Source organism: Drosophila ficusphila, unplaced genomic scaffold (assembly GCF_018152265.1).
Source record: "Drosophila ficusphila isolate 14025-0441.05 unplaced genomic scaffold, ASM1815226v1 contig_855, whole genome shotgun sequence".
Lineage (NCBI taxonomy): Eukaryota > Metazoa > Arthropoda > Insecta > Diptera > Drosophilidae > Drosophila > Drosophila ficusphila.
Window position 1 is genome coordinate 787154 of NW_025064807.1, and position 11584 is coordinate 798737.

The window sequence follows — 11584 nt, forward strand, 5'->3', positions numbered from 1 at the left end:
AATTATTTTAAAGTTGTTGCACTTTTGTAACATGTATCTTTTTATTAGGCAAACATAAATGTCCATCTGCAATTGCAATTTGAATATTTTCCTCTCCATTTCGTTGACGCTGCAAGTGGAAAACCAGATGATTCAGGCTTTTCCATTACTCCTTACTCAGCCATTAAGTCGCTGGAGCTCTTTCGATGTCGATGTAAACAATCAACAGAGTCGCGTACTGAGAATAGTTTTACGAGCCTTTCGCTGATTTCCATCTGGCGTCTGCCGTTTAATTTCCATTCGAAAAAGTAAAAGAAAACCCATCCGAGTCTCGTGTGCGATCATAAATAAGTCAACGAATGTTTGCAGACGGGCTGCAAATGGGATTGGGCTTTATAGGCGGCGATTGCAGGGGGGGTCGAGGAAATGCACTTGTGGGCTCTCACTTGGCGTCAAAAGATTTGCTATAAATAAGCAAACTGCTGCAACAGCAGCGGCAGCAGCAGCGGCAGCAGCAGCTGAGGAAGCAATTTGCGGCAATTGCCACTTATTGGATGCACTTACAGTTTGAGAGCCAGGCTGTAAGCCCCCGAAATAATGAATCATGAATAATGAACGTCGAGTGCAATGCAGCACATGCAAATGGATGAAGATTAACGATGAGCGAGTGTTAAATCGGGTTGGCGACATGCACTGACCCACTTTATGGGCTAAAGTTCCCTCCCAAAAAAAAAAAAAACGAATAATTCACATGCACATGTGAATACAGAGATATGCGGAGTAAAAAGTGAATGTTGGCGATGCCAAAAAAACGCCAACGCATCTGCGGGTGGTCAGGCAAGTTTTTTTCGAGCAAAAATCAAGCCGAGAGAAGTCAGATCCCCCCAACTGCTGCAAAAACCATAAATCATTCAGAAACCCGCTGACAAATAGACCAAAAATATGTCGAGAGTGGCTTAAAATAGAGCGCGGTTCAATGCACACGAAAAAAAGTTCTGTAAATATTAAAGTATAAGATAAATATTACTGAAATACCATATTTTTCTCAGTTAAGCGGTTTGCTTTCAAAAAATAGTAAACTTAAATTAATTCATCATTTTATAATAGCAGTAAGAGCATCCAGCGAACATTGAGCCACAACTTTAAAAACTTTTTATGGGTTATAGGTAATTATATTTCAAGCTTATTAAAACTTTGCCTGTGCCCTGTTGGAATGACAGCCCCTCCCCTTTCGCTTTTCGAAATGAAAACCCTGCTCGGCCTGGCTTAAACCCTTCAATCCCTTCATTCACTTTATTTTCCTGCCACTTTTCAACTGCAGTTGACATTTTGAACCACAGGCAATCGAAGCTGCCTTCAATAATTCAATATGCACGTCCAATTTGTTAACCTCGTTGGTCGCTTGTTTTGGCCAAGTAAACAATGCGTTGGAACCATATACTCGTACACGTATGTGTTTGTGTGTTTTTGTGTGTGGAGCTATGCTCCAGTTTGGCTTGTTTAATCAATATTTGATATGCGGAAGGGAATTGAGTTTACCTTATGGCTTGGATAAACTCACAAAACCCACAATTTCCCACTAATTACGGGCAGGAAATGTTTATATCTTGTTCCCCACTCGCGGCTTTGACAACTGGCTAAAAACATGCAAAAACTTCCTAGGAAGCCGAATGGGTGTACAACTTTGGGGCCTGGTAATTTATGGCAGGCAATTGAGAAGATTCTAGGAAGGGTTCGCCAAGAACATATCATCAGGTTGTACTCTGCCATGTTTCACGCTTCGCTGCCGAAATTCTCGTGAGACAAAAGAACCTACTCTTCTCTCAAAAGTCTCCACGGGGAGGAGATGGTAACTTAAGTTGAAAGGCAAAGAGTCTCGATCACACGAGCAATTATTTTATGAGAAAAGCAAGCCAAGCGAAGGAAAATAATGAAAACAGGGGGACTTCACATCACAGACCTCATGAAATTAAGCGCAGAGGAGTTGCTTGGGCAACCACTTTGGACTTGGTCTGGCGGCAAAACTTTTGTCAGCTGTTTGTAATTTGAATGTGCAATGTTACACAAAGTCTTGGGCATTCGAGTGGAAACGGAGCAGCTTCAATGCGCATGCGCAGCAGGGTTAAACTGGGAGAAGGTTGGGCAATCTCACGAAAGTCGAGGAAAGCCATTCAAAACAGTTTGGCGGCGACTGTACAGTTGAGGGGATATAACTAGTGCAATAAGAAATGCATAAGCTTATTAAAAAGTTGTTAAATAATAAACATGTTTCTTAAATATTGTTTAAATTCTTAATGGAATGTTTAAAATCAGAATTACTTTACATTGTTTAGGATTTTTTTAAATATAACAATTATTTTGTTATTTGTTTCTTAACTCTTTCTTGAAATTGAAAACGAATAATATTACAGAGCTCCTTAAAAAATGTTTGTTGCTTTCTAAGCTTTGTGAAGTAGTTCTTACAAATAATAGATGATTATTGCTTGCTTTTAATACATCTTATTATTTTTTTCGAGTCACTTGTTGCTCCCCCAAATAAAATTACATGGTGACACTACTATTGTTTCCAGCTCAACTTTAAGTCAACTTGTGTGAGCTGCAGAATATCTTGTTACCAGCAACCCTTCAAAACCCCCTCCCATCTTTTCCGGTGCTCAAGAAGCCGTGACATGAAGTCATGCTCCTCATACCTTGCAAGCCAAGTACCTCGGATCGGGGGGAAATATGTAGCTTCCCGTGGGCGTGTGGGAATGGAGTGGCTTCTGGGCCCTCTTGATTCTGCCTTGGAACAGTCGCAGCTAATTTTATGCTGCACACACACTGGCTGACTGAGGCGAAAATCCGAAGCGGGTGTTGGGTTCACTGCGCACAAATTGGGTCACACAGCGAGACCCTTCACATGCAACTCGAATCCGAACTCGTAGCTGCAATTAAAAGTCTATTTTTAAGTCACCAGCAAGCCACTAAACCGCAAATAATGTGTGTGATTTTTTATTAATTAGGGGATCTTGAAAATCAATCAGGTGGCTTGCATAATTTGTGGCAGTCTTGAAACCATTTTTGGCTGCCTTTCGCTTTCTGCTATACAATTTTCGTACGTTTGTGTTTTTACTGCCTGGTTCCGCTAATGAAAATGTCGCCAAACTGTAGCAACAACACTTCGCTGATTGCCTTATTTAGGCCTTGTTTGGTGTTCAATAATCGTTGAACAAAACACGAATATCAATGAACCAGTTGCCAAAGCGATTTTGGCCAAACAAAAACGCCCCCAAATAATCGTGTGTGAGCTCACTTTATCCATTTCCATTCATTTTGTACACTCGCGACATGATCTCATTCCAATTGCAGTTGGCTAAGCTTCTAGGAATTTTATATTTCGTTTTATGATATGTGAAGTTTTTTTTATGTCCATTTTAACACTTATTTTGTTCTGCTCTCTGAAGAGCGATAAGAAACGCCATGAGTGTATGTTAATTAAGTTTGTGAAAGCGTTTCAAAAGATAACATTCGTGCCCAGCGAGACTCGCCGATACGTGAGTAGAATTCGGAGTTTAAAGATCAGCTTTCAGTAGCTTCTAAGTGCGACGCAGCTGGAGCTGAACCCATTAGGTGATTTCGTTTCCAGATTGTAGCGGTTTTATTAAAGTTCTGCTACTCGAAAAATAAAACCCTGCGGTCTTTGATAATTCTTTAAGATTGGGTTTAATTACGTATTAAAAATTACAAGGTTTTATTTTGCTGTTATAGCGGAAAATTAAATGATTAAACCACCAGAGTTAGTTTTCTATATAATCCCACCAAGTGGAATATCAATTCCCTAATCCGTCAGTTTAAATCCTTTTATCCCATCCACAGTTTGACACTCACTCTTGACTTGTGACATTTGTGATTTATGCGGTTTTGATTTAAGCACTTCAATCTCGAGTGTGGCTTGTATGTAACTTTTTTTTCTGTTTTTGCATCACCCTCAGAGACAGGAATAAATCATTTGGGGAGTGGGCTGCACTGGGGGATTGGGATTTGTCGTCGCCACATATATATACACCGATATATATATATATATATTATACGCATATATCTCCAGCTCTCCCTCCATTTTGTCTCACGTGCGTAGACAACACACATATATCAATCACTTGGGGAACTCGTATGTGTCACACTTTCTGAGCTGAGCAATGTGAACTGCATGAAATATTCAGAAAGGCGAAAAAGCGAGGAATAATATTACAAGATTAACAGTTTGAAATGCGCTGACTTGAGACCCAACTGATGACTTACATCCTTCCCCACCTTCCATTTCTTTTTTTTTTTTTTTCGGTTTTTACCCCTGTTTCCTGTGCTTTTCTTGTACTTTGTTTTCATTTTGCTTTTTAGGGTGTGAGAAAGACGAGGGCGTTGAATGCAAAATGCACATTTTTAATGACGCCCGCCTGCACTTGAACAGCAACAATAACAGCAACAAAAAAAAAAACGAAAAATAAAACAGGGAAGCGTTGTTGACTTTGGCAACGTCGCAGGATTTTTTTTTGTACATATGGAGGTGTCCCGAAGAGGAACTGCTGCCCTTCGCCTTATGCAAATCGCTTGTTCAATGCAGGAGATGGCTTTGCCAGGGGCAGACCCTCCCCCCTCCTTGCTTTGCCACCCCCTCTTATCCTGCCACTACCCCATTAACCTCGAAATAAGGCCACAGTGCAGAGAGGAAAACACTTAGCTTAAAAGGAAGCTTAAAAGGTTAAATAAAATTCAAAGAAATGCTGAAAAACTATTTTCCAAAAAATAGTTATTTAAACCAAGACACATTTAATATTATTAGATTATTTCTTTGCTAATAAACAAAAAGTTTAATTAAGATCAAAAAGCAAATTCAATTAGTTTTTGGTTTCAACTCCAACCAGTTTCCTTGCCACAAAACTTCACTCTAAAGTATTATAACCAGCTTACTTCAAAGCTTACTTTAAATTGAGTTGTGGTTGTAATTTAATTTTGTCTTCCTGTGTACTTTGTGGTCCCCTTCAGGTTGCCATATGGCAGTAGTTCCTCCTCCAGATCCCCGCACTTGGTTCCATTTCTGCCCGGCGTTCTGTATTCTGTATGTTCTTCTTTTTTTTTCTCTACTGAGCTCGTAACACTTTTCCACATCTTGTGGCTCGTGTGCTCGTACTGGCTGAATGTAATCCGCTTAAGTTCCTCGGAATCGGCACATAAACATCATCATCGGCGTTATGATTGTCATTATTGTTCGGCGGAAAGCGGAATGATCATTTGTCAGTGTTTCTTCAGCGAGTTTCTTGTTCTGCACAAGTTCTACATTCGTCATGCTTTCCACTTTATTACATTTTAACTTTGGCATTTTCCGGTTTGCGTTGTAGTTGTCTGCTTGTGCTTAATACTTCGCCGGCAGCCTCCGTTGGAATGGTTTCCTAATTAGATCTCATAAAACAAACCGAACTTAAACCACAACCAATTGCCAAAGTGGAAATCTGGACAAATTAACTGAGAGGAAAATAAAAACGAGGGGAGAATTTCCCTTATTAGATGAGTCACTTCTTTTGTTGACCCAAGACAGCTTATCCAACTAACTATCTATTTTCGGTGCGGGGTGTCTCTCCCTCCCTCCCATCTGTTTACCAATTTTCCCATTTCCCATTTGCCATTTAGGCAAACATTAAAAGGGCAACCGCCCTCGGCAAATGAAGCCAACTAACCGTGTGACGTGACCGTCTCTATAAGCAATATCTGCAACTATCCCACTCCACTGACTCAGCTCCAGTTTCCATTTAATTCCGCTCCCCTTATCCGTCGTCTAGGGTTACAAACAAAATTTATTAATTTTCCTCAATTGCCACATTCGTTAAATAAAAAAAAAATAATAATAATGTTGCAGTAGGAAACTGCATTTGCATAGTTGGCTTTAGACCATGGGTTCATTTGGTTCACACGATACAGATAACGCGATACGAACAGATACAGATACAGATACACACACTTGAGCCATGGATGTCAAAATCCATTGGATTTGCACCCAAATGACTGACAATGCAATTCATTAGCGGTGCAGTCAGCTAACTGGAAACTCGGCTTGAATGGCACACAGAGCGAATTTGAATAATCGAATCGGTTAACCTTCAATCGATGGAAGAAGTGAGCGGTTGCTTCAAGTGCTTGCCAAACTGTACTGTTTCCCTTTTCATTTTCCCCTCCCCAAGCTCATTATTTCCATCTAACTTTGCCTTCGTTTTTCTCCGCTTTTGCCGCTTCCTTTGGCTCATTATTTCCAACCATCAGCTGCAGTTGCAATTGGCAGCCGGCAGACTATTAAATCAAGGCACGAACTATCGATGAACCCATACTCCCCATACCCCCAATCCCCCTCCTCCTCCTCCGAAAAAAACCCCACCGCCTGTGACTTTAACCCCTTGGGTACGTGCCACATTTGGCTGCAGGCCAGCGAGCCCTGAAGTGCAACAAAAGAATCCCAGAAATGGAAAAACTGTTTGCAAATAAAAAAACTTTTTAATATGCTTGCTTGTTTAGGAGCCATTGGGGTTAAATGGGGTTGGGGGGTTTTAGGGGGTTAAGCAGACAAAAGCTTCGAGTGGCGCCAGGAATTGAAAAGGAAATGAGAGCGCAGGAGTCGTTCGTTCATGTCAAATGAAAATGTTGGCTTAATGTTATCAAAAATTCAAACCAACGGAGGAGTGGAGAGGAGGGGGAAGGGGATTGGTAAACCCACTCTTCAAATCCATCACGTAATCCACGACCACGCCCCCTTAAACCACCCACTGCCATATTTGTTTGGCGCTTTTGCAAATAGTTTGTGCCAACAAAATTGCAAAGGCATCGACAGTCTGTGCACCGCACCGCTTCATGGCATAGCTCCACCACTCCGGTGAACCAGCTGCACCACCCTGAACCAAACCAAACCGAACCACTCTGCCATTATCCAATCCATCCACATTGCTCGAGGCCGGGACATTTGCATATGGTGAAGCGGGGGGACAAAGGGGGAGGCTCTTCACTGACGATAATTGCATGAAATTATAATGCAGCCGTGCTGCAGAGCCTCTAATTCCGCCCGTTGGCGTGTGGGAGGCTCCACTGTGGCACCCACCCACTCACCGAAAAACACACACACATAATCATTCCCCAGTTGTGTGTGGAGAGTGCCACACACGGATCTCTGACACACTATCCCGCTGAACAATCAAGCCAGTTTCGAACTCACAGAGAATGGCTGGGGAAAATTATATTTATTTCCGCTCAGGATTGGCCTGCAATGACTGTAGTTTTTTTGGCCATGAAGTATTTATGGTGGAGTTGGATTGTGTTTTTTTTACTTTCTTTGGAATTAAATCTTTAAAGAACGGGTTATATTACAATAGCCATTTGAAGTTTAAAATGTAAAAAAGCAAGGGGAAGCGTAAACTTTTTTATCTACCAAAAAATAGAATTGGAAATTTGGTTTCTATTACAATATTCTTTTTTGGTAATCTAATAAAGAAGATCATTATTATATCCTTTATTATCTGCGTAGGCTGTTTACAAATAATATATTGAACCTGTCAAAATAAGATGTCTTTCCATCGATTTCGATCCAAACTAACTGATGTGTTCTCTTATCCATTGCAGAACCACCACCGCGGCAGCAACACGAGCGAGGAGCGTGTGCCACAGCCGCACTCGCCCCACGACAGCCACGCCCAACCACACAACGGCGGACTGCGGGGGACGCTGCGCCACTCGATGAACCACTCGAGCAGCTCGACGGTCTCCGGATCCGCGTGCAGCTCCACGCCGGCCTCCCCGCAATTAAGCGGAGTGGTGAGCGCCTCGGGCGGCCAGCTGCTGTCCAACGGACACCACTACCAGTCGCAGTCGTCGGTGAGCTCGAACTCGTCGATCGTCTCGGCCATTCCCGCCTCGCAGAGATTGCTGGAGGAGGCGCTGGCCAAGCCGGCTCCGTACCCCATGATCCTGCTCCCCCTGCACGGCGGCTACTGGCTGGATGGCACCGAACACGAGTGCAGTTACGATGCGCGGGGAAATCCCCTGCTGCCGCAGACCACCTGGATGGCCAAGTTCGAGACGGACGACACGGCCAAGTGCTACCGGCGATTCTACGCGGCCAGGGAGCACTCGAATCTGGTGGGACAGGACGAGCAGTTGGGCCCCATTTTGATCTCGATCAAAACGGAAAACGTGGCCAACCAGGAGCACATGAGGATCCTCATGCGGCTGAGGACTGGCACAATGCACGAGTTGATTCCTGTTTCGTGTTTGCTGCCACAGCCAAGTCCTGCCAAGATGGCGAATCTACTGAACGACCAAATCCAGGTGGAGAACTTCATGCCGGTTTTGTGCCCCAAGGCCTCGCAACTCATCAGTGTTTATGATGAACACGTTCTCGTTTCGCACTTCAAGTTCGGAGTGCTCTACCAAAGATACGGACAGACCACCGAGGAGGAGCTCTTCGGCAACCAGCAAACTTCACCAGCTTTTGATGAGTTCTTGGACGTTTTGGGCCAGAGGATACGACTCAAGGATCACAAGGGTTACAGAGGTGGCCTGGATATACAGAATGGTCATACAGGCGATACTGCAGTCTATGAGGTTTTCAAGGAGCGGGAGATCATGTTCCATGTATCTACTTTATTACCACACACCGAAGGGGATCCACAACAACTTCAGAGGAAGCGTCACATTGGCAACGACATTGTGGCCATTGTTTTCCAGGAGACCAACACCCCGTTTTCGCCTGACATGATTGCCAGTCACTTTCTGCACGCTTTCATCGTGGTTCAACCAATTGAACCAAATACCCCACATACTCGCTATAAGGTCAGCGTTACCGCGCGGGATGATGTGCCCTTCTTTGGTCCTACCCTACCGAATCCCGCTGTTTTCCGCAAGGGTCAGGAGTTCAAGGAGTTCATCCTTACGAAGCTGATCAATGCGGAGAACGCCTGCTACAAGGCCGAGAAGTTCGCGAAGTTGGAGCAACGTACCCGGACCTCCTTGCTACAGAATTTGGTGGAGGAGCTGCGGGAGAAGACTCGCGACTTTCTGGGTGCCGATCTTTCGCAGGCGACGGCAGGAAGTCCCACTCCCGAGACACCGAAGGCGGAAAGTGGTGGTGGTGGGAATGCCGGTTCCCGATTCATCGACACGGTCAAGAAGGCCTTGATTATGAGGGTTCGATCGCAGAGCGTGGACACCGGAAACGGACAGACGGATAAGTTCAGTGTGAACACCAAGCTGGGAACACTGAATGCCAAGAAGGAGGCGCATCCCGAAATGCAGACACCCAATCTGAATGTAAGTTTTCTATATAGAAATTGATTATAAGGAACCCTAACTAATTTATTTTCTTGCTATTTTCACAGACCTGCAGTCGCACCGCCTCGAAGTCCTCATCCAAGTCCAAGTCCTCGAACGAGTCCACCTCCTCCTCCCCGGACATCACCTCTCGCCAGGCGAACAACAACAACAGCGGTTCCAACGGCGCCATCCTGCCCCAAAATGGCACCGGAGTGGGCGTGGTCGCTGCGGCAGTGAGTGCCGCCCAAAATGGCGTTGTGGCTGTGGCCACCATGTCGGAAACCAGCGACGATTCCAGTTTGAACAGCGTGGATCTGGACCCGATGATGGCGCACTTGGATGGCGGAGCCACCTACATCGACAGCGACACCGGACTGGAGAGCATGAGCTCCGCGGAGGCCACCACCAAGGCGTGCTCGCTCTGCCTGGATGGGGTTCAGTCCACCATGATGGGCAGCTCGCCCAGCAACGAGACGATCGTGAAGATCGAGAACCTGCGCCAGGAGGTCACGCGGTTGAAGTGCGACAAGCTCGATCTACTCAGGCAGAATGTGGTGCGTATTAAGACTATTAAAGAAAAACTATTAGGGAACTGTGAGGTCTACTTAGGTATTATCCAATAATGTTATTTGTTTAACGATTAAAAAAAACTACTTGCCTTTAAGTAGACTTTATCCTAAAGCACCCCTACAAAGACTTTTTTTCAAAGGATACTGTAATCCCACTTATTCAATAATTATTGAGTTTTGTATGAATGGATAATACCTAAGACTTTAAAAAGTTCTTTCATTCTATAGATATTTCCATTAAGAACTATACTAATTATAATATTTTACTTTTGCAGACCTGTCAGCGCGACATCAAGCGACTTCGGGAGCGGGAACTCTCCCTGCAGGGCGACCTATCGGCGGCCGGGCGGGAGATCCTGCGGCTGCGGGACCTCCTCAAGGAGTACATGCCCGACACCGCTGCAGCACCCCTCTCCATATCGCCCATCTAAGCGTCAAACGCAAACCTTTGATGACCGATTGGATGAGGCGGTAAGCATAAGGACGAGGAGTAACCACTGTGCCGTGTTTAACACTTTCGGAGGAAGGGATCGCAGGGATCGTTTGGAGGAGAGTTGAATAGCAGACAGTTGGCGTAGCCCCCCTAGAAAAAAAAAACAGAAAAGAAAAGAGCCCCAAACAAAAAGAAAAACTGTATTATATTTAGTTTACGTAGCTGTAGATGCAGATCGCTAGAGATCAGAGACAGGCTGCAGCAGGCATGCGCATGGACAAGTTATTATATATACTACATACGAACAGTTACAAACTAAACTAAACAAAGCGATTAAACAGCAAATGAAAACAGAACACAAAACTCAAAAAAGTACACCAAATATATAGGATATAAGTCTTTAAGCATATTTAACGCAAGAATAACACCTAACACCCCAAAATCATGAGCCCCAAAAATCAATTCCAGAAATCATACCAACTCTAACCTAAGTAGAAAGCGATCAATCACAAAGCATCACACAGAGATCGACATCGATATATATTATGATGATAATCACAAAAACACAAAAACACACTCGTAGCAAAGTTTTGAGGTTTACAAAACCGTTACTCGTTCGTTAGTCGCACCCGTAAACTGTTACTGTTGCCGTGACTGCTACCGTGACTCTCGCCCCACATTTCATCCCCATAATGGAAGCAAACTAAATTATGATCGATATATATATACAAATATGATTTTATTTTTAATCACTCTACGAAAACACACCGCGAAATATAAACCAGATAGAGGGAACTCTTAACCTTAAGTTTAAGTTGCTTTAAATACTTTTACCTAAACTGTATGTTAATTAATTACGTATGTCTTAAGTTCAACCAAACCAACAAAAGCAAGAACCACAACATCAATGAATTGATGACTCACGAATAGAATTTGCATGCCGCATTCAATGTACATATGTGTAGGAGCGACGTTCTATATAATTCTCGATCCGCATCCGGATCTGTCGAAATTAATTATGACTATATTTTGTGTTCTAATCGATTACTGAACAACCAACCAATAACCGACAAATGAGAGCAACGCAATTGAAACCAAGCTAGTAGTATTTGGGAACACAATTCCAAGAGCAAAAGTTACACGCAAGCAAGAATTTTGTCTTTGAAATCTATCCGATAAGTACCGCGAATAATTGTTTTTGTTGAGATGCATTATCATTTTTATTGTGTAAAGTATAAAAATCAAACAAATATATGCAAAATATATGGAATATATAAACAAA

The 11584-nt window shown here is 43.4% G+C and overlaps 1 protein-coding gene across 3 annotated transcripts in view; it reads left to right on the plus strand.

Annotated features, from left to right (window-relative positions):
* The window catches only part of LOC108100851 (rap1 GTPase-activating protein 1), an 87869-nt gene extending 76285 nt beyond the window's left edge, over nucleotides 1-11584 (plus strand). For all 3 annotated transcript variants that reach the window (XM_043209364.1, XM_043209365.1, XM_043209366.1), the window contains 3 exons: nucleotides 7612-9297; nucleotides 9366-9854; nucleotides 10145-11584. In XM_043209364.1, coding sequence (XP_043065299.1) covers nucleotides 7612-9297; nucleotides 9366-9854; nucleotides 10145-10300 — 2331 coding nt within the window. In that variant the 3' untranslated portion in view covers nucleotides 10301-11584. The remainder of the gene's footprint in view (nucleotides 1-7611; nucleotides 9298-9365; nucleotides 9855-10144) is intronic.